Genomic DNA, 23,723 nt, shown 5'->3' on the forward strand with positions numbered 1-23,723 from the left:
TGACGTGAGCAGCAGGCCATCGGCCCCACAGTGCCTCCAGCTCCCCTTTTCTGCAGAGGGACGAGGCTCTCTCGGCTGCTCGCTTCCCCCAAGCCAACAAGCAAACTGCAAGCAACTGCTTGCAAAAAGAGCCTGAAGTTTCTCCCTGCTTAGGGGCAGCAATTCCGCTCATGCCTGGCGCCTGCCAGGTTAGCAGATTATGCTCAGGAGCAACACAGATCAAAGAGGGCATTCACTCATTTGCATTCTTCCCATTTGCCCTGGCTATTAAAATAAAACAAGGGTAAAAATAATAAAACCTACATGCCTCTCATGAGTTAATCCACAAGGCTCCTGTCACGGTCAAGGCATTAAATGAGAGGGCAGAGGCGTAGGTCCTGCAGCAAAGGGTGCCAGGCAGGTCTTTATCTTTGTGGATGAAAAGGTTTTTCTTTTTTTTTTCTTTGTGGATGAAAATTCAGAAGCGAGTGAAGGCAATAGGAAAGGGCATCATCAGAGCTAACGCGAAGGAGCAGGTCCACCTGGACACATTTTGCTGAACCTTAGAGGCAATAGGCAGCTAACTGGGGAGAGAGGGACCTTTGCTTACTTTGGGGGGGAAAAAAGTGGGGGGGAACAACGTAGGAAACATGCAGTGTAATTTGCATCTATTTGAGAGTCCATTGCCTCTTGAGAGATGCAGTCTGGATTCAAACTGAAAGTAGAAGGACACTACTGGAACAGTAGGGAAAAATTATTATTTTAAGCTTCTGATGTGCTTACAGATATACTCCTGAATTCATCCTTTCTTTCATCTCACTTTTACAGCTGTGAAGTGATAACACTAATCTGAGGCCCTCACGCTACAGGCTTCAAGCCCCCCTGTGCCTGGAGAACGGTTGCCAGCGCAGTAGACAGAGACGTTCTCGCCGCTCCAGCCCCAGCAGCACGCTGGGCCACCCCCAGGTTGTGAACTGAACGTACCGTGTTACGGCAAGGAGCCAACAGACAGCTCAAGAACACTGTACAAATATAATGAGATCTGCTCTGCAAACTCTCAAACTGCCATAAGCGTTTATTCCCTGCTCCTCGCGTGAAGATGTTGTCCCAGAGCCTCCCACTTCTCGTTAACCACTTACCGAACTCAAGTTTATCCACTTGTATTTTATAACGGTTCTGTGCTAATGACATTATACAGCTCAAAGGCTTGCTCCCTTTCCCCGGTGTTATCTCTGATGGTTTTACTGAGAGCAAGCACATCCCTGTCAGCCTTTACTGCACTCAGGCAAAGCAGCTGTGTTTGTCCCGTCTCCTTAACAAAGGCCATGAGAACAGAGAACCTACCTCCCTCTGCTTACCCGCACCCACGCTGCCCATCATTTCAGTGGCAACTACAGGTGGTGAAAGGGAAAACAGCTCCAAACAGGAATACCACACTGCTTTTGGAGGAGATTTCCAGATACATCAGGAAATACAGGGATGAGTTCAGGAAGCTCTTTATAAAACACTTGTCAGTCCTCTGTTGAAAGTTTTTAATTCCGCCCCCAAAGATAATTGCTTTTTTCCTATCGTAAGCTTTCTTCACTGTTTTTTTATCAGAGACCAAGACTATTCACCTCCTTTTACATTTTATTTAAGGGAATTCATGTAAGCCCATGCTCAGCGTTGCAAAGGCATCGCTGCTGGTTCTGGAGGCCCTCACAGGTTATGCTAGATAAAGATCACCACGTCAGTCTCATTCTCATCCTCCTCCCTCGGCATCCCCTACCAGCCGCTGTGGGCGAAAGGGCTTGTGGTCAGATCAACTCTAACAGCACACAGCAATTGCATTGCACACGTGGCTGAAAAGCTTCGCTCCACCAGGACCCATGTGAGCATTCACTACCATTTATAGCCGAGAATCCTCACTGTAAGGTGAGAGGAAGGTGTGGTGGAAGAAGTAATTTTGCTTAATCGCCCTTCAAATTAAAGTCAGTTTATTCCCTGGCTTGTCCGGGATTATCTCAGGCACATCTGCACAGGTAGGTCCAAGCAGGAACAACTACTGCTCATGTTTTGAAGAGGCCACATGCCTGCAAGTCTGGGGCAGGAGCCACATGAGAGCCAGGCTGCACTCCAGCTAGCAAGCCAGGCTGGTGGGCAGACACAGGCAGGTAGAGAAACCCATGTCAGTTCGTACCCTCGCTCAAAGGTGCTCTTTAAATGGGCCAAGAGCTGCTGCACTCTTCACTTAGTTGCTCCAAGAGTCATCCGGCAAATGGACACGTAGAACTACTAAACTCTTAACATAAAGGAAAATGCCTACGGCCCTAGACCTCTGTCCAAAGCAGATGAGCAAAATCCAGTGGTAACTGGAGGAAGCATTGGTCCAAAATGCTAATATTTAATAAATCCGGTCTTGAAGAACTCTAATTTCTATCTGGGTAACATCTAGGGTGGCAAGTTGTTGGGTTTCTTGAGATTTCATTGCTATATCAAGAAAAGAACAACTAAGAATTATTTTACACCAACAAAATAATGAATAATAATGAAAGTGTCCTTTACACTATGACGGATGCTATAATTTCAGCAGCAAGGAAGACTGCACTAGCAAAGTTTCTCCTGTTCTGATATCAAGTAATACAATGGCCTGACAGAAATTCATGGAACATTATTTAATATTACAGGCATCCAGAATACATAGAACAAGTTATTCTGACACAGAATCTATTATCCCCCATCATCTGAGTTTCTCCATAGAAAAAAATAATTGTCTTTTAGAGTTACATTAACTATACTTCATTACTGTAGGGTGGGATTTTAAAAGAAAACCCAAGTTAAAGAGTAATAGCAGTGATGTTGGAATGACTGTCCACTGACAAGAACTTTAAGAGCTTTTATTACTTATCAAATATGCATTTCATTGCACTGTTTCCATTTATGGTTATTCTACCCAATTTAGGCCATTCAAATATTACGGAGAATACCAAGCTCCCACAAATATTGACATATTCTATAGGTTCTGAAATCAGACATGATAAAATTGATTAAGCGGCGATCACAGTAAGGACACGTTTCCTCATTTAACATTATGTTTGGTATTCACAGTCTACCAAAGTTTAGGATATGCAAAAATTCTCAGGCCCCTTAAATTCAAATCTTTTTTTTGGCAGTCCTTTAAAAAGGTTGAGCCTGAACTTTAAATATATTTTCAGGGATTAACAAAAAAGGCTATTTTTTATTGCCACCAACTCATTCTGCTTGTAAAACTGTGCCTAATTGTACACCACCTTTAAAAGTCTCACATTACGAATATATTTGTTCATTTAATTTCATTTTCTGTTTAATGGCAGATTTATTGAGAAGACATTAGCATAAAATCAAATTACGGTATCAGCTTCATTGTCCAGCTTTTCCATATCAAGGCTAATTCTTACATAACACAGAAAAACAAAGAGAAGAACTGAAGTTAAATGAAAATGTAGCGTACACTAAAAAATAAAAATCACATCAGTTGACTCTTATTTCCCTGACTGTAAAACAAGGCTTCCAGAGGCTGACTTGGAGGAACTGAACTTTAGGGATTATTTTAACAGAGTTTAATAGCCTGAGCAATGAACAGACAGCAGTGTGATACATTCACATTCTCCCCTCCTCTCTCCTGTGGCACCCCCATGGCTTGTGGGGACATCAGCACCAAGGAGGGCCCAGAATTAGGCTCTGATGGCGCATTACCCCTTCCATTACCACCCTCTCAGCCATGTCTGTCACCTTAAAGTTTCTATGCAACAGTCCCCCATCTTCTACAGATTTGCTCTCAGTTTTCTTGTGGCACCATAGCAGCTTCTTCTCCAATATCCACTTCAAGGCAATCTTTTATGTTTTGACTTTCCTTTTTGGTAACTGTACTCTAAACTGTTTGATGTCCTCTGGAAAGCCCTTGCTTTCTTATGTCAATGCCCATTTACCTCCAGGACCACGCTTGGTTTTTCCCCCTCATATTGTTCAGGCCCTGCCACACTACTGAAGTAGAATTACAGACCTATAGCTTTCCAGGTATTATTAAATGAGTGGAGACGTTACATTTCATTTGTTGTTCTTCAGTTGCATTGTGCGTAGAATTTTATGCGTTAGTTGTTTGAGATCATCCCATCTCACCCCATCCTTGGCAGGTTTTATCTTTGCTTTACCCAGAGAGCGCTGAAACTCCCACCTCTTTATTCCCCTTCTATTGTAGCAGAGGAAAATCCTGAGAGCTGCCTTTGTGTAGCCATGGTCTGACTCACATTCACTTGTAGGCTCTCATTTTACCCCTATTTCCTTTTTGAGAAGTTCTACATATCTAGACTTCCCACTTCTCCACCCACCATTAGCTATAGGCTTCCTGCTTTATTCCTGTTACTTTTTTTAAAGCTATCTATTCATTGGTCACATCTGGATCTCCTTCTTTCTTCCCTCCTCTGCAAGAAACTGGCTGAGGCTACTATCAACAACTTCAAAATAAAGAAATTCCAGGTCTCTTGCACAATCAAGGCCCTTATATCTCAATCCAGTTGATATTACCAGCTTCTTTCCTTAATTTATTGAACTTTTGTCTTTCGGAACCGACATACACAATCACAGTCCTCCGTTCTGTAAGCCAAATCAACAGGGAACTGTTCTTGGACTACACAAACATTTTCTACAACATTTGTTCTATTTGGTTGGGGTTTCTTTTGTTGTTGTTAAATGAGATCACCATGACAAATCAAAACCAAGTCTAACACAGCTTCACCTGTTGATCCAGGGACTCCCTGGTGCCAAGTTTCCCTCAACCCAAGCAAGCCACCATGCATCAGATACACAAACTCACTAACCGCCGTCCAGTGGGACTGCTCTCTCTTCGGCAAAGCTGGGTACCGCTCGGAGTCCCCTCCCTGTGGCACTCCGGGCGCTGGCTCCCCTGGCAGTGACCTGCTCAGCTTTTAAAGCCATCTGCTGAACTCTTCCCCCACCCCAGATGCAGCTGAGATCAAAGGTTGAGATCAGAGGCTGTATCTGCAGATGCAAGACCTTTCTGTAACTTGCAACACCCTCTGCCACTCGACCCCTCAAGTCACATCCAAAGGCAACCACATCCCACATTAACGAACCTTTCATGAACAGGGAGGCCCCTTTGCCCACCAGGGACAAATTCAGGGCAAACGCCCCCACTTGCAGTGCTCGGAGTGCTGGCCTCTCTTGGATCTCTGTGGATCATAATTAATGTCTGTCAGATATTCCTTTTCCTTCCTCCCTCTCTTCCCTGTACATATTAACTTATTCTTTCCTCACGACACGTTTCTGCAGGCTCTGCCCCCACTCTCCTCTGGGGGAATTTGCATACAGAGAGCCCCTATCTTTGCCCATCCTCCTATAGCCATTTGAACCTTCTGCCCGAAATTCTCTTGCGTGACCTCTGGGTAACCTAAAATCCTGCATCAGATTTATTTAGATCACTCAAGAACAAAGGGAGGGATTCACAGGCCATGGCAACACTTATCGAGGGGTAAATCTCACCCTGGAGTGAGGGGAGGGAGTACAGAAAGCTCCTGGATTTCTTGCCAGTAACCGAGTGGTTGAGTTGGAGTAGTGAGCGAGCAACGTCCACAACACGAGTCTGTGCTTTGCGGAGGTTTATATAACCCCGATTCAGTAGGAATATTTCCACAAGACTTACGTTGCAAATCCCCATTTGGGGGATTTAAAACATTCTCCTGCTGTGTTTATAATCCAGATGCTGCAACGCACTACTTAAGCACAAGAAAAAACAGGAAAAAAACTGACCGTAGGTGGGCCAGGGTAATGTTCTCATCTAATCTGAGTAGAAAACTCAGCAGAAAGGTAAACAAAGAGAAAAATGATTCATCCCAGCTAACTTTGCAAGTCAGCATCTACTGTAGTCCGTGTTTCCTGCCCTGTAGCCACAGGCAGCCATCCATGCTGTTTCACATGGCCCCAGCAAAAACATCTTCCTTGCAAGGACACAACAAATGCTTAAAACCACGCACTAGCTCCCAGTTTACATTAATAACAAAGGCTGCTACCAGTGCTATCGCAGCCAGCTCGGGTGTTCTTCTCAAACACAGGGGACACAATGCACACCTCTCATTTTAAAGGATTTTCTACCAGCCAATAGTAACCGCATGCTAAAAAGTCTCCAATGGTCAAAAGACAGCAAGATAAATTCTTGGGATAAATCTATTGAGGGCTGTTAAATACAAAGATGCCACCTCTGGTGTCGGAAATTGAAAATTGATGGAGACTGGGGAATATTGACTGCTAGCTCTGTTCTCGTCCCCCCAGGTACCCACCATTAATTCACTGTCAGGGACAGAATAGCAGTTGGACATACCTTGGTCTGGTAGATCTTCTGGTCCAGCTCTTTCTACCTCACTGGTCATGGCTTCCACCAGTAATTCTTTCTAAAAATGTTTTACAACCAGAAATGTAGCAAGCAGATCCGGTGTTTTTCTGTCTTCTAAAAGGAATAAATCCTTAAATGCAGCTATAGGTGCTATGAGAATTCATTACAGACTGTTCGAGACGCATGTGGTCCTCTGCGCTGTCCCACAGGAGATCATCAGAAGCTGCCTATTGAAGAGGCTGTAATCGCACCAGGCCGAGAGTTCACAGGAGTCATTTCTTTCAACACTACACCTCTAGGAAAAACATTTTTGTAAAAAGTTAATGGCATTGCAAAAGGTAAAACTCCTCTAGATTTTTAGAATTAAGTAGCTTCTATACTGCTGGTCTTTTTCCTCCAAAAATGTGCTTTCTCCTTTGCTTGCAGACATTTGATAGTTCCCTTGGCTCTGAGCCATTTCAGACTGGTGCTTTACCAAATCAAAACATGTATTTGCCTTTGTCAAATTATATTGTCCCTCCTTCCACCTCTGTGTTAATAGCAATTCAAACCATTCAGACTGCTTTTCAAAATCACTTTGGAAAACCTTGGTCACCTCCAGCAGTGGTTGAGACAGTAAAGGAGAGTTTCTGCTGCTTTTGTCTATTTCATTGGCCTATGAAAAATTGAAATTTAAATGACTAATGAGATGGCTTTTTCTTCTTACATTTGCTCTCCATATACCAGTTTTGATGTAAAATGTGGTACATCTTCTATTTCTTTTGTTTAAGAAAAACAAAATGCAAATTTGCAGAGTAAATACAAATTAAGCACTTCATTTATTGGCTGTGGGAGAAGGTTAATTTGATGTTCACCAAATATTCCTGTCCCTGAACTTTTCCGAATGTTTGAGGAAATCTGTTACTGAAGGAATATGAACAGAATCAAATTGAAAGGTATGAAGTAATTCAAAATTTATCTGCAGATATTTTTCTGCGGCTGATGTATCGAATACCGTCTTGACTTCAAATTAATCTAATGAATTTAGAATTGAGTTTACACATACCCAAAAACTATACATGTATCATTCGAAAAAGAATCAAAAGTTGGCACAAACCTAGCATACAGTTCATACTTCTTACATTTGGAATGGACATTGTCACCTTTCTGTGACAGTAAGAGCTGCAGAACAGAGGTCACGTACAGGTCTAAGGAGAACACAGAGAGCATTCCTTTAAATGGATTTATTTGGCACTATTTTAGTTGAAGTTTTACAGGTATGTTATCATTGCTGGTACTCAGTGACACTTAAAGATCTAAATAAGCACATACTGTCTTTTAACAGGTCAGACTCCACACTTTAAAGACAGTTACGGAGGCTGTCAGGGCACGCAGCCTCCTGTCTTGTTAACCTGTGGTGGCTGTGGGGCCAGGCGGTGTCCTGGTCCACAGCCACGGAAAGCAGTAGGATGGAGGAGAAACCTGTGATCCACTTTTACAGAATTGCGTGCAGCAATGGTCCTTCCATGCTGGGAAGGCCTCGCCATCACTCGGGTACTATGAAGAGTAGGTCATCATGCTTTACCTATTTCCCTTTCGTTCCTCTTCAGTCAGATCTATGCCTTCTTTACTGAAAGCTTATGACCTGCAGGAAGCTGCCTAGCCCTTCAAAAACAGTCAAACCCAGACAAGTGTTCTCCAAGTGGAGATTTTTAGTGCTTTTTCCATGAGGAAATGCAGTATTGAGGGTTTTGTACATGTGCTCGATCACTCTCACTATCTGCTACCACACACACTTCAACCTCCAAGATGGTGTCTAGTTTAAATTACATTTTGTGGAGGGCCAAAGCTTTCAAGGACGTAAAGAGTTATACAGGTTTTGTGTGTAATTAGTTGGCTAAAAAGGAAAGCGATCCCACTGCCGCCTCCCGTAAGGGAAAGCTAACAAACACAACCTTTGTTATGCTTCAGAAAATCCACTATGCGAAATGAGTTAGTTTTGCTGCTCCTGAAACAACTTGTTAAACTACAGCTTGATCACATAAACTTAGCTAAAGTTAATAAATACCTGCCTCTTACAGTGGATATTTGCATTATTATTTGTGTAAAGTACAGAAACACTTAAATCAGCAGTGAGGCACACAGGACCTTAAGTAGATATTAAGAAAGGGGAGAGGTTCAAGCTTTGTTGGTCTAACTCTTCCTCCTTTAAGAGGCAGAGAGGGCAGTACACGTTGCAAAGAGATAAGAAAAAAGCAGTGGCCGGGTGGTTATTTCTCCACCTACTGACTGCACGTGTGCCCAGCTGTGAGATATTCCCTGCACGCACCATACACGAGTTTACTGCTCCATAGCTTTGGGGCTATGAAGAACCAGAGCATGGATGCATGGAATTGGGACTGCCATGGAACAAACCTGGTGGATTATTTCAATTAAGTAACGCTACTTTGATTTGGGGGATGGGGCGTTGCATTCCTCCAGCAAATTCTTCCAAAGTAGCACACCTTGCTTCCCAAAGGATGGGTGAAAGGAAAAACAACATTCCACCCCTCTCAGGACAGAAACAGTCTCTCAAGCGCCCATCTATTTCTCTCTTCAAAAAATACATCAGAATTTACATTCATGTCCAAAGAAGGAAAATAATCTTTGACACTTGGAAGGTATAATCATTTGCAAAACTGCTCCCTTAGTTAGCTGTTAACCCTCCTTGTACCAGAATAGGTTAACTTGACCATGCAAAGTTCTCATCCATTACTGTGCATTATTTCACATTATGATGCATGCCAAGCGTTAAGAGGATTTCACAAGAGCTGCTAGGAAATTTGGGGCACTGAGGGCCAATTCATTTGACCATTTTTTACCGCGAGAGCAAAAGAGAAATTAGAGAGTCGAAGAACATGGCTGAACTACTCCTGGTCCAACTGTGGCTCTGGTCCCTCTCCCCAGCCATTACAAACCCAGAGTGCCTTCCAGATAAGACTGAGGACTCCGCTGAAAGTTTGCAGACATCTCTATAAACATTTTATAAACCAGATGACAGCTATTAAACTCATACATACACTGACATCTTTTTGAAGGAGCCATGAGCACAGCAGCAAAGCACAAGAGCCATTCAGATGTGCCTGAAGACCGAGGCGCTCACTGAGGCTTCTGCTGCAACTATTCGGTTTCTTTTCCCCTCTGGTCAAAAAAAACCCTTATAAAGAGATAATTCCAGTTAGCTTCTGAAGCTTTAGCTTTGTCCAAACTGTGGACCCCAAGTTAATTTTATTTGTCCTCAGGGAGCTGATGTAATTTGGTTATCTTTTGCTTGCAGTCTCTTGTTATTTTGCTTTGATATAACTTTTTCCCTTGGGGGTCACAGAGGGAGGTCTCTTTTTTGTTCTTGTCAGCTTTAGCTCGTTCTTGATTTCTTTTAAGTCCCAACAGCTCATTACATACTAGCATGTTGCAAAACCACCACATGGCACTAGAAGATCTTCCCTTTTAAGTTCTTAGGGTTTTGGACAGACCATAGGTGCTCCAGTGAAAGGAGACAGCAGACAGGGAGGCTCAGGTTAGGATACTTCGGTATCCTAAAAAAACATAAAAGGTATTTGGTAGCTACAACTGCAAACTCCATGCTGGGGATGGACAATTTGGACTCTCAGTCACTATTCTATTAGTAAACTCCAGAGACAGCATGAAAGTACAGCTGAATCTAGCTAGACCTGTCTACCTAACAGCAGCCATTGGTGTTTCATGGCCCCAACTGAGCCCTCGGATGTGGAAGCAAGTAGAGAATGCATATAGTTTAGTGTCTGTTGTTGATTTATTCAGCCCACTAAAATAAGTTAAACAGCAAGCCTACCTCCTCTGTGCCAGCTTCATTGCTTGCTGCTACGTCTTCAAGGAGAAGCACCCCTGGTTTTTAACTGAGCAGTTGCAGATCTGGACAGGAACGCAAGAAGGCACGTACTGCCTATGCTCTGCTGGCTGCTTTCTCCAGAGGAGGCTTCCCAGCAATGGAAGGCTGCAAACAGAAAACACATCAAGATTGTCCCAGTACATGTTGTCGTAGGCTGGAGGAATGGAGCTCAACCGCATGACGAGCAATGCTGAGATCACACAAAATAAACCAGTAATTATACAAAGAGGCTGGGAACCTTGGGTGCTGTAACTGGAGAGCTGCAGGCTGCTGGTCAGGCTGACCGGAGGGAGCGTACCATTCCGAACCGGTGACCAGGAGAGTGGATCTGCCAGCACAAGCTCACCCAAGGTTAGGACCATCGTGCAGCAGTCTCCAGAAAGTCGGGTACTGCACAGCACAGCCCACGAGCAGTGTGCCACGTCAGCCTGCTGCACGGACGGCCTAGGCAGCCAACCCAGCCTGAAACACCGGCCACACGTGGCAGAGCCCCTCTGAACATACACAGCCACCATCAACCCGGACTCCTGAATTGCTTCTGCCGTGACCAAACTGCCAGGTGAACAGACTTCACATCACACCCAGACAAGTTTACAGGGGCTGAGGGGGTGGGAGGGTGGAGACAATGCCCACGAGAACCTGACAATAGGAGAGCCTTCCCAAACAAGAGAACTTCATGTTGTTTTCCTAGGTTATGATGACTTAGCATCAGTGCTAAAGGCATTAGACAGTCTCTGCAAGGGAACAAACGCTCTCAAATAAAAAGTATCACTTACAAGCAGATGTGCTAGGTGCTATCACTAGATCAGAAGCCACATATAATGCTGGAGTTTTGCTTAAACAGCTGGGGGAGAGGAGGCATCTTGTTTTCAGCTCTGCAGCCGACTCCTTTGCAACCAACATCACTATGCTCTCTGTGTCCCTTTTACCGCCTGGGAAGCACCTTCCCTACTAAGTTTCAGAGTTTTGCAATATACAGTATTATCAGACTGGAAAGCCCTATTTGGCATTCCTGCTGGGATGGCAGCTCCAGCCAAAGGCGGGGAGGAAGGGAACGGGCAAGACTATGGCGCCTGTGTCTGAGCAAATCAGAAGTTAGACCTGTGTAGCCACAAGGAATGAGACAAAAAAGCAGAACGAAGCACATTTCACCTCAAGCAACAGTGCAGTGCTGCCTTAAAAAAAAAAACAACACACAAAAGTGTGATGTGACATACAGCTGAGACATACAAGTGCAGGAATAGAAGAACTGAACAAGCATCAAAAAGTTGTATCATTGGGTTAATTTTCAGAAATTTACTAAAAATGCATGCAAGGGATTTATGACAAAACCAGTTGAACTCCACTGTATTTCAACAATAGGTTTATTTTAAGAAACATAACATGACATTAAGTAAAAATGCAAAATTGTGCAATTATGGCAAAATGTTTAAAAATCCACACATCTGCCCTCATAGGACTACAGTACTTCTTACTAACATACCTGAGCACTGAATGTTGGATGCCATCTCTAAACAGCCTTACAAACAGGGAGCTCCTCGATTTCTTGTACAACATACGTACGCTGCGTGTTTGATGCACCAAAACTGCTTTTAGTTATCCTATATTTTACTGATGGAATTGAGCGGCAATTACAAAAGATTTCCTTCTAAAGTAACTAATAATTTTGGAAAAGAGATTTACACTCACGTAAGTCCTTACAGTCCTAGAAATTCATTTAATAAAGGGAAATAAATGAATGCAGAAAAAATACCAAGTGGGGAAAACATACAGATTACTGTTTAAATATTATCAGTACCTTTGGTGCCTTTTTTTTTGTGCTGTGCAAGTTTACTTAAGCCTGACTCTAAAGCAAAACTTTACCAGGAATCTGGCTTTCAGCAAAACGTAGAAGCATTTAAGAATTGGCAAAATGTCACAGCTACATTACTGTCTCAACAAACTCCTCATGCACAAGATTTAGTATATTCTACTCCCACGGCAAGTTCCAGGATTTAGCTTTTAAACACATTACAGACTTGGATCACACCCTCAGTTTGAATGGTTAAACAGAATGGAGATCTTCGTACTTTAGTGCAGATAAACAAAATTAACAAACCTACTGCAGAATTAACCACAGCATATTGTACTTCTATACATCACACGACCAGTCAATTGCTAACTCAATTCTATTTCATAGTTTCAAGTAATATATTGAAATTTGTTCTACTAAATAAATATAGAAGATTGTCAAAAAGCAGCAAGAAGTCTTGTAAATAGTCAACCAAGCTTAAAAAAAAAAAAAAAACAACAAGAAAAAAGTTACATTAACACTTTGCAAAAAGAATGGTTTACACACAAATGCAACACTGTTAGGGAGGGTGCTTCAGAAAGCTTGCAGCTAGAGGCCTACAACAGCGCAAAGAGAGCTAGCCAAGGACTCATGATAATTTAAAAATGAAATTAGTTGTAGTTTTAAAAAAATTCCTATTCTTGGCTATGGATATATATAAAACAGCATCCAAAAGAAAACTACACAATGAAACAACACACCTCAGCACTGTTGGAAAATGCAGTCTTAGCAAGAATTGTTAACTTCAACGTCACTTCAGAAAAAAAATTCAGGTGCTCGCATTTGAAAGAAGCAGTTTGGTGAGTCTCTGGAAGATGAGGTATGTAATGCAGAGAGGCATTTCTTTTTCTTTTCATTTCACAGTTTTTTGTTTGGTTTTGCCTTTTAAACATTTTGTGCAAGAATTAAGAAATAGAACCAGGTGAGTATTTTCATGTATTAGAAATATTCCATTTGGGAACAGTAAGACCACATAGTACACAAACATTATTCAAATCCTCAGCCATGCCAGGGGGATAAACAACAAGCTAAATATTTGGCTTACTGAAATATCAGCTGTTAAGCCAGATAATGGTAAGCACTTACAGCCAGTGATGGCCACTGCTATTTCACGTTAACTGGTTTACTTAGGTCAATTTGAAAAAACAAGGAAGAGTAAGATAACATACTTGCAGCTCAACAAAAATTAGAGCTGTAACAAATTAAATTTGGCAAATTACATCTGACATGAGTTTTAGGATTCATCTTTTCCCTTTTAAATCCAATTTTCACTACTGAAGTAGATGCTGAATTTTGAACTAACTTACTTCTTAGAAATAAGCTAAATGTTAAATACGTAGGGAAAAGCGTTGCAGTATATTGGATCCCTATTTTATATTTGCATCTAAGATGATTTAAGCCATGTACACTTATTGTCAATTTTTCTTTAATACTGTGGATAATTAAGACAGCTCAGTAGTGCAAATTTTCACATTATAGATCAGAATGAAATAGGAAGTATTGGAGGGCTTTATTGGGGGGAGAAGAAAAAGTAACTTGTAAAGTTGAGCCACACTTTTCCAAACTACTGGAGCACACGCCAACTCTGCATATAGCACTGTACTTTAGTGGAGACAGAACGAACACTCCACACAAAAAGGAAAAAAAAATAAAATCATTCAACATTATTAAGGCCATATCCTGTCACCATTCTGTGCAAGAATACCACTGCAGTAAAAATGTTATGTTAAAAAAGACAATATGATGACAGGACAGGGCCTGAAGACAGACACACACTCCACAAAAAATAACAGGCTGTCTTAAACAGTAGCATAAGGCTAGCCCATTTCAGACAAACCAGTATTAAAAATGTACTAGCACCATCAACTTTTGGGTTAAAGCCCTTTATGGGATGAAAAAAAAGGTTTTAAGCAGTGTTAAAAAAAAGTTTTTACAGCACTACGATTAAGTGGCAGAAAATAGATGTTGGGATTTCCCCCCCCCCCTCCCCCCGATCATTAAGCTCGATTTCAACAAAAATCCACAGACAGGAAGTGGTACAATAATCTGAACAGGTCTCCGTCTGGAGCAACGGTACTCCAGGTTCCAATTCTGACGATTTTTTTCTCCCAAACTGTAGTGCACAAAAAACATCACAAGCATCTTAGCAGACTTCAAAAACAGCACAAAAAAAGATCATTATGAATCAGGATCTACCATTCCTATATGTACTTTCACTCTAAAAAAAAAAAGCCCCAAAAAACCCCAAACCACCTAATGATATTGCCTCAAATTTTACCCGTATTTAAAAAAAAAAAAGAGGAAAAAAAGAAAAGTCACTTCAAAGCATCTCGGACACCCTCAGCTATTAATGCTAGAGTTTCTTTCACTGTAGTGCATAGTTATCCTGGCTCTTCCACTTAATTTGCTCTTGCCACAAAAACACTCCTCTAGTATGACATGATTAAGTGTTTACCAGAAAAAAAATGCTGATAATTGCACTTTGTAACCTCCTTCTCATTTCCCAGGAAAATATCAGTAAGTATGAAACTGAACCAGTAATTCCCTCCCTAGACTGCAACCTTTGAAGAGCACCCATCCCCATATACAAAAAACTGTCTGTTTCAGCTTACAATAAATACTGACAGAATTTCTTTGTTTTCTTTTAAGACATGTTTTCTCTAGCATCAGATTACCACTGAAATCACTAAGGCCTGTTACTGAAAAAACCACAAATTAAATAACTTTCTGAAGACACTGCGGATACAATTTAGCAACAACACATTCAAAATGCCGGCCTAAATCCCAGAGCCTATCTGGAGTCTCGTATACTTTTTGCCATTGGTCAGCAACCTCATCATACTGGTAGAGTGAATTCTTCCTGCTGGTTCTGAAAACATGTTCTTCAACAGTGACTTGAGTAGCTCTGACAAACAGATGGAGTTTATTTTTCAGGAGTACAAGTTTTATATACGGATTAATGGACTGATCACATGGAAAGTCTTTTTTTCGAGTCCACTTATTTTGTTCAATGTCATAGGCCTCTACGGTAAACATACGTTGATGGTTTCCACAGGTTCCAGCTATGTAGTAGATGGAGTCATTGTATACAGTTGCCAAGCCCTGGATTCTAGGCACAGTCATTGGGGTCAAAAATCCCCAGTAATCCTTCTGAGGATCATAGCAGAGAAAAAATTCCCCTGAAAAGAGAGAGGAAAAATAAAACATAACTTATGCTTCATTTCCAGAATAGCAATTCTGCAGCTACTACGCTTTCAGGTGTGTTCTTCCACAGACAGAAATGGTCTACCAATTTTTAAAAGCCTTGATCCCGTAACAAAAAAACCTAGCACCATAGCCTGCTTTCTTGCATGTGCATTACAAAAATATTAACAGCATGAGTAAAGAGTACTTTGAGTTTCTGCTTCAGCTGAAGAAGAGGGAATTTGAAGGATATCAGAAGCACAATGTGACTTTCCACTCCAGCTGAAGAAGAGAGAATTTGAAGCATATCAGAAATACAGTGTTCTACCTACTTCCTAGCTATCCTTTACTACTTCTAAACCACACTCCATAATTTGGGACAAAACCTTTCAAGATTTCAGTCTTGAAATCTGAAGTATTTGTTTCGTTCTTTAACATCTTCACGTGTCATCTGCTGAGACCGTGGAGTCGCAGAATTCAGTGCTTGAAGGCTGACAGATCTGAGCAAATAAGTTGTGCCTTGTACTACGCACAGATTTTGAAGCAACTTATATCAGGTGGCTGGGTTACACATTTAGGTTGATTTGCTTAAAGGGATGCCAGGTGAATACTTGCATGAAGCTACTGATTCATCGTTATTTTGCAGTTAGATTATAAAATACCTCTTCTGTTGACTGCACAGAGTAGCATCTACAGACTGTAGATAATGGAAGTGCAGATGACTGAAATCTCCTGCTCTGCAAACTTGATAAAAAGAACATGGATTAAGACCACCTTGTCTTTTGTAAAGCCCAGAGGAAGAAAGGCCTAACATTTGCCAAATATTAGCATAATTCAAATCACATATAATTTCCCATGGCTATTTTAAGAATTTTAGCCAAGCTGCTGTGTAACCAAGCACCTGAAGTACAACTAAGAAAACCGAAATAATACAGTAAAGTGGGTGGAACATAGTTTAAGAAATTAAGTCTTACAGATAACACATTTTTTAATTATTCACTTTTGTTCCACAGTGTAATCTCCTATGACGGACGCTTGCATTCCACTGGCATATTAACACTCTCATCAATCCTTATTGACTACTTCAAACTTACGAGCTTTCTCTAGAAATATTACTGAAAGTTAACTTTTTTATACTACTTCAGTGCAATTCAGTCAAGGTTTTATCTACAACCCTCAAATAGAAAAGTTGCCTATTTTCCGTAACACAAATCTTTATGATTTGCTGGTTAGCACAGTGAAGTAGCTTGCTTTTTTATGCAAGCATTAGGTGGTTGTTTAAATCACTGAAGCACAGAACTAGTGCAGCTAAAATTCGTAAACAAGATGCACTCTTACTCTACAGGCTATAATAATATCCACTTTTTAGCAGTTCTAAGAAACATCTAAAGCATGAACAAATACTCTATCAAGCTAAATATTCTTCAGCATTCATTTTTAACCATCTAAAGCAGATATCTGACCCAACAGATGAGGCAGGTTGAGAGAATTTGCTAGTGTAACAGAATTATTTAAAGCCACAACCAGAGTCAAAACTGATACAGAAACAGCAAAATAAGAAGAAACCTGTCTGCAGATCCTGCAGAAGCCCACCAACCTTACCAAGTAGCAGGAATGCAAAGTCAAGACATCAGGTTGACATCTTTGGGTAAGTAACAATGACCTTACAGTATTCTCTGTCCTGTTTCTTTCCTGTGGCCCAGGTCTGCACGGAAAGTCACCCAAAGAAGGGGCTGGTACAGATCCAAAACCTCTACTTCTGCAGATGTTTACACAGGAGGTGGCCCTTAGCAAAACATAACTGAGACACCCCCCCTCCCTTCTTTCCATTTCTTGGGACTTTTACTACAGCCTCATAGCCAAGTCTCAGCACTTTTAAGTGTAGACTGCCAGGTGGCTCACACATACATACAAATACATAAGCTGTCCATAAATAAAGGGAAAAATAAATTCTTTGATCCGTTCCCATAATAATCCTTTTTACTCATTTAAGAATCAATATCTAACACACCAATAAGTCTGATCGTTTACTGGAAGAAAGGATGTAAAGGCAGTACTATAATTACTGACCGAAGAAACAGAGTTAACTAGAAAAAGACAAATCATCTTTCTTCATAGAATCATAGGTTGGAAAAGACCTCTAAGATCAGCAAGCCATTACCAGGAAGACTTCAAAAAACAGGGTAGGGCAGGAAACAAAGGCCTACAGTGGTTAATTGACTTCTACAAGTCACCAAGCATACAGACACAAGCAATTTTTACAGGTTTAGCTAACTAAAATGCAAAGTGCTGTTTCATAGGACAGCGTATTTTCTTCAACATTAGTGCATTTCACCCAGATAAAGATTTAACAAAGAATTTTCACAGGAAGATTTAAGATTATACTGCTGCCTTAGAACACCACCAAACTGCCACTTGTGCAATAACTCAATACCAGAAGCGTGACACATTCCCAGGGCACGAAAACTCAAGCAGCAACCTCACCCTTCCTTGCCCACTTCCCTCCCTAGCTTCCCTCCCACCCCGCTGTCCCAGGGCATTCCTGAAACCTCCAGGAAACCTGGGTTTACCAAGGTGCTTAAGAGAGCGCAGACAGTTGGAGTGAACAACCCCCACTTCCAATAAAACACCATATAGTCAGCCAAACCACCTTACCCTGTAAAACATAGATGTTATCCTTATATTCCACAGCACTATGAAACTCCATTGCTACCGGCATTGGACAGACAGCCGTCCAACAGTTCTCTCGGCTGTCATAACACTCCACAGACTTGAGTGAGTTTCGCCCATCTCCTTCATAAACACGACCACCTATTGCATACAGTTTACCACAGCAATGAACCAATTTGCAGCCTATCCTGGCTCGCAACAAAGGGGCTTTCGGAATCCACCTATTGCCAGAGTGATCATACATCCAAAAATCACTCTCTGCTCTGTGGTCAATGGAGACCTCGCTGCTGCTTGGTCTGTAACCACCCGCAATATAAATATCATTATCAGGAGATACAAGAATTCCAACCTCCCTCAAGTCATTTGGTGGTTTGCATAGTTTAAACACTCTCCCTGTGACCGAATCTAAACAAGGCACTGTTTGCTTCTTTCCTGAGTGTTTGTGGGCAGCATCAAAGCATATGATCATTTCAGAAGCGGTCATTCCAAGCCGTTGTGTATAGCCATTGGCACTATGTTGTCCCTTTTGTACACAGCTTTTGGCCATAGCCTGTGCAAACATGGGAGGGATTTTCTCTAAAAATGTCTCTTCCAACAGAGGCATACGGATGCATTTGGCAAATATTTCTGGAAGGTGCACTTCTCTCTTATTTTGTTCGTGCTCAAACCACCTTATAATGCTGTCATAAACATGTTCTTCTTTGTCTACATTTAAATCATCACTGTCGAGTATACTTATCAGTTGGTCTTTTCTCAACTGAAGAAATTCTTGCTCTTTGGTGACACTCAGAAACTTTTTACGAATGTAGTCTTGTGATTTGTCTTTGAGTTCCTGATGACCATAGTGATCAGCAAAGATAAACACCCCAATGGAGTTCTGTGGGTCCAAATGACTGATCATATATTTAGCACACTGGTCTTGTATGGAAGGGATCTGGAAGATACTAGCTGCAGTGAACAAAGCTTGAACGTTGGCCTCTGTCAGCATTACTCTGGAGGTATATGCATAGTTCAATACCAAATGCATTGACTCTGCTTCAACACCAACTATACGAACTTCTTTCTGGGTACTCTCTGTAAGGCCGCTAGTGAACATAGATCTACAAAACAAAAATATTCAGGAGTTTATTTGTAATTACCTTCTAACTACAGGTACAAGAAACAAAATTATATTGTACAGCTAATCCCAATGTATTTGCCCTTATACCAGCACAACTACATTTATCACTGATGTTACAATGTCCTGTTAAGGTACCTACGTTTAAGATTAGTTCTTGTTTAAGATCAGTTCTCGACTTGCTGAAACAAAAGTGGCAAGCTGGAATTTCTCACTTCATTATCTCATTAGCCCCATATTAAAATTCACTTAGTTCACAAGCAAAGTTCTTGACATACCCAAGTCTTTGTACTCAACTTTCAACATGTTATTTCATATGCATACTCTAGCACACTAGAATATACAACTTTAAAAGGAAACGAGAAGTTTAACTATGCTGTTACTTCATCCAAGACACCCTCCATACTGGAGGCATTTTTTGTTTTGTTGTGGTTTGTTTTTTTTTTTTAAATCATGACATTTTCTCCAGCTAAACTCTCCTTTGAAAAAACAGACACAGATAATTCATTGACATTAAGAGAACAATAATCTTTACTTACTAGGTGAACTACACTACATAGTTACGTGGAATATTAGTATAGGAGTGATTTTTTCTACTTTTCATGTAATGAAAATAAGTTATATTTCTGCTTTAGATGACCACTAGAACAATGGACTACTGTACCTGAAATAAGGACTGATTGCAGCAAGAACATTCCTATGACAGGAGAATGTCTTCCCATGATCCACTTCCACTACGATATCTGTCAGTTGCCCTTCATCATACATGGTTTTAAGCTGTTGAAGAATACTACAAGCGTGGAAGGGGTCCATTCCACTGCTGACTGTGTTTGAAGAAGGAATTCCATTCACTGTTTGTGAAAACTTACTTGGTTCTACAAAGCAAAATTGAAACTGTTTAATGAAAAACAAACAAAAAACAACCCCCAAAAACCCCACACACACCAAAAAAGCCCAAGAATGAACAAGAATTAGCACAAATTAATATTCAAAAATTCCTCACTGTCATCATCCATCAACAGCAAGTCTAAAATTTTCAAGGGAGATATAAAGATATATCAGTTATATTTTTTCCTTTTCCCAAGGTATCTGTAGGTTACCATTAACCTATAAAATTAAAACCATTAATATTAAAAAAAACCCCATATAAATAGTTCATATTTATCATATATCACTGGGGAGGAGGGAAATTAAGTCAAGAATCCCAATGCTTACTAACTTATAAAATGGGAAAAAAAGAAAGAATGCAGAAGAATAAGATAAACCCACAACCTTACACATCATTACACAAGTCCATATGAACGTACTTTGCTTCACACCGAAACAGGAACTGGCTACTAACTTACACAAGTGATGGTTAATAGTGTAGACATGAAAAAACATTCCTACAGTTGGGCAACAAACTTAAATTTACATAAATGTGTATATACAGTGACATGTTTTTCTTCACAAATAAAATACAGTTACCATTTAAAATTACTCAGGTATGAAAGAGTTCACATATCATTGTGAAAACATATGAAGTGGAACATATGCTTCTAAGTAACATGTGATATGCCTAATGAAGTAAATCCCAAAGTGAAAATTGAGCAATGTCTCAAGCACAAAAATCTGTTTCGTAACAGCAACAAAATCTTTACGCAACAACAACAAAGGAGAGCTCTAAAGAAAAACATTAGGTGGTAAGAGCTGCAAATCAGGTAAAGCTGCTGACTGCAACAGAGAATGCTTCCAACAAATTTTGGGCAACACAAAGGGGCAAAGAGGATAGCAAACAACAATGCTGATGATGAACAGGACATTTAAATTCCAATTCGTGGTGACAGTAGTTACAATTTCTCTTACTCAGAATTCAGACACAGCTTTGAGCACAGTCACAATTAAACCAGTAGGGATCTGCTGTCAGGCACATGTTTCCCATGGCAGCCTTGGGGCCAAATATTGTCAGTGTCTCTTCGAAGCACTGTTAGGAAAAGTCTTCAAACCACTTGTTTTTTGTGTTTGGGGTTTTTTTCCCCCCAAATAAAATAGTAAATACATAAAGGTAAGAACTACAACAGGGAAGTTTACCACAGTAACTGAGCTCCAACATTCAAAACTAACCAATCATTAGGGAAGGGGAGAATTTGTACTTGTTCAGAAACAATGTTAATCACCAGCGAGAAAATTCCAAATAAATAATACTTTGCTATATCAGTTCCAAGGCTTACTACCTAGCAAAGCTTTGATGTACAAGAAAACTTTGATGTAGCTACCATTGCAGAAGAGTTTCATTTACTTTCTAACAATGAAAAATATGCAAAATAGTTCTTCTGTGATCCTGCCAGTCACTTGGGCAATAAGCACATGCGGGCAAGGCAGCCACCAGCACTGGTGGACTCAGCCAGGAACAGATATTCATCCTCATATTCCAGTTTTCCTATTTAATCCTTGACACTATCCACGTTTTCACCCCATAAAACCTTCCCAGTCACTTCCATCACCTCATTTCTCCCTCCCACCCCAAGCATCTTTTTCCTCTATTAATATTCCTTTCACTGGCACCTCAAAATTTTAACTCTGCTCCTCCCAGACATCACCCCGAAACACTCCCCCCACTAATTCCTCGGACACCCCTCCCTCCTCCACTCCCCATACACCCACCTTCACAGAAGCCTTTCATCACGGACAACCCCGCTCCTCCCTCTCCTCACACAGACCACGGTGTGGGGGTGTCCCTCGCGGGAAACCCTCCTTCCACCCTAACAAAGCCCAGCACCGCTGCCCACCCCTCCCTCCCCACACAGCGGCCTTCAGTCCGGCGCCCTCTCACCCCAGACCCCAACCCTTAGACAGCCCCCGGGCACCCCTCTCCGCTATCACCGACCCCGTCAGGACGCGACACCCTGCAGGCCCCTCACCCAAGCACCCTGCCCAGCCACCCTCCCCCCCCAGCCCAGAGGCCCCGAGCACCCCTCCCTCACACGGCGCTCCCCACAGAGCACCCTCCCCGACACCCCCCAGCAGAGAAGCGCCAGCAGCCCTCCCTTATGTGCCCCCCCCGAGACACCCCTCAGCACACAGGCCCCAACACCCCTCAGCAGCGGCCCCACCCCACAGGCCGCTCCCCCGCCCGCCCCGGTGGCCCGGCCTGCACAGACCTCCTAGCGCTGCCATTCTCGGGGCCCCGCTCCGGCAGCGGGAGGGCGGGGGGAGGGGGCGGCCCGAAAGGAAATGTCACCGCCGCGGCCTCCCCCGCGCCGCTCCCTCTCGGCGGCCCGCTTACTCCCGCGGAAGCCAACCCCCCTCCTCTCACCGACCAACACGGGGCGCGCGGATTGGCCGTCGGCCCCGCGGCCTGCTGGGAAATGTAGTGCGGGAGGACGGAGGCGCGGCGCCCCTGCCGCGCGGGGCATGCCGGGAGATGTAGTTCCGACGCAGCGGGCTGCCTGGGAGTTGTAGTTCCGAGGAGGCGACGGGGGGGCGGGGTCTGCCCGTCGCGTAGCAACGAGGAGGCGGGAGCCATCTTGGGGCCCTCACGCAGGGGAGTGCGGGCAGCCCTCAGCACCGGGACCGGCAGGGCTCTGCTACTGGGGAGCATCCAGCAAAAATGGCCTCTCCGCATAAAGAAATCCCCCCCTAATTCCCGCATCGTCAGGGCTTGCGCTGCCTCTCTCCTGTCCTCGCTGACCTGCACCTCCGGGGGGGATCGGTGGTGGCACCCAGAAGCTGTCCGCCCAGCAGGCCGGGGAGAGCCGGCACCATGGCCGCTGCTGGAAAACCAGCAGGGAAGGAGGAAAGAAAACGCCTGCTGCTGTCCCAGTGCTGCAAGGACGGGGGCAGGGGCAGGGCAGTGTCTGGGGGCAAGGCCCAGAGCTGCGCGAGGCTGAATTGACCATTAATGAAAAACATGTAATCAGCTGCTTAGCCGGAAAGCTCGTCACGGCAGCAGTCTCTTTTATTTTTGCAGTGTTCGCACCCCCCAGCACACTGTGGCCAGGCAGATCAGCCGAAGCGATCCTCCACAGAGAGCGGCTGCGTGACCAGCGGATGAGCAACCATTTCATTGCCAGTGACCTTTGGTATCACCAAGCACGTTTCTCTCTCCGTCCCGGAGATGAAGTGGCTGATAGTCACCGGCTTTTCCAGTTCTCTGCAGCGAGGAGCTACTGGTTTCATTCTTGGTAACTGAGTCATTACCAGAAGTTTGCTGTGGAAGAGTTGGGGTTTTTTTTTTCTTTTTTTGTGAAACTCAATGAAAGAAGAATTAAATAATGGAAGCATTCTGAAGTCATGTATATTTTTCCATTTTTAATCAAAATATATTTAATACAACTTAGCAGCTTTTAGCTGGGAAGTTTTGTTAAGAAAAAAAATGCAAACAAAACCAATTTACATAATATTGTTAAAATACATTTCCCTTTAACTCTCGGAAATAATGCAGCATGGGTACATTACCAGTGCTCCAAAGCAGAGGAATTTAAAGGCAAGAACCGTAGCACTCGGTGTCATCTGACCGCTGCTTATGTGGTTTTGCTTTCACTTGCAAGGCATAGCTTTTTCCTCGTTTAGCAATTATCAGTGGTGTCCAGGCTGCTGTCGATAATAATGCTACACAACACAGGAATGATAGAGACTCTGATGAAGGAGCTGTAAAAGAAAATAGAACTTCACGTCTGCAAATCGATTCTGCAGTTTTCCAATTTCCCCGTTC

At 42.5% G+C, this 23,723-nt stretch overlaps 1 protein-coding gene across 1 annotated transcript; it reads right to left on the reverse strand.

The window, feature by feature from the left end:
• Positions 1–11,577: 11,577 nt before the first annotated feature.
• KBTBD8 (kelch repeat and BTB domain containing 8) lies at positions 11,578–22,278 on the reverse strand. Its single transcript, XM_075432828.1, has 4 exons — positions 22,171–22,278; positions 19,695–19,905; positions 17,899–19,013; positions 11,578–15,239 (listed from the first exon to the last, which is right to left on the reverse strand). The coding sequence occupies exons 1-4, from the start codon at positions 22,184–22,186 to the stop codon at positions 14,776–14,778; spliced, it is 1,806 nt and encodes a 601-aa protein (XP_075288943.1). The 5' UTR covers positions 22,187–22,278; the 3' UTR covers positions 11,578–14,775.
• Between the last annotated feature and the right edge of the window lie 1,445 nt (positions 22,279–23,723).

Source organism: Opisthocomus hoazin, chromosome 11, assembly GCF_030867145.1.
Source record: "Opisthocomus hoazin isolate bOpiHoa1 chromosome 11, bOpiHoa1.hap1, whole genome shotgun sequence".
Taxonomy (NCBI): domain Eukaryota; kingdom Metazoa; phylum Chordata; class Aves; order Opisthocomiformes; family Opisthocomidae; genus Opisthocomus; species Opisthocomus hoazin.

Coding starts and splice junctions, on each gene's coding strand:
- KBTBD8 (XM_075432828.1), bottom strand. Junction 19,014..19,694: donor GCAATCAGTCCTTATTTCAG/GTACAGTAGTCC, acceptor TTTGTTTTGTAG/ATCTATGTTCACTAGCGGCC. Junction 15,240..17,898: donor TAACATCTATGTTTTACAGG/GTAAGGTGGTTT, acceptor CTCTCTTTTCAG/GGGAATTTTTTCTCTGCTAT.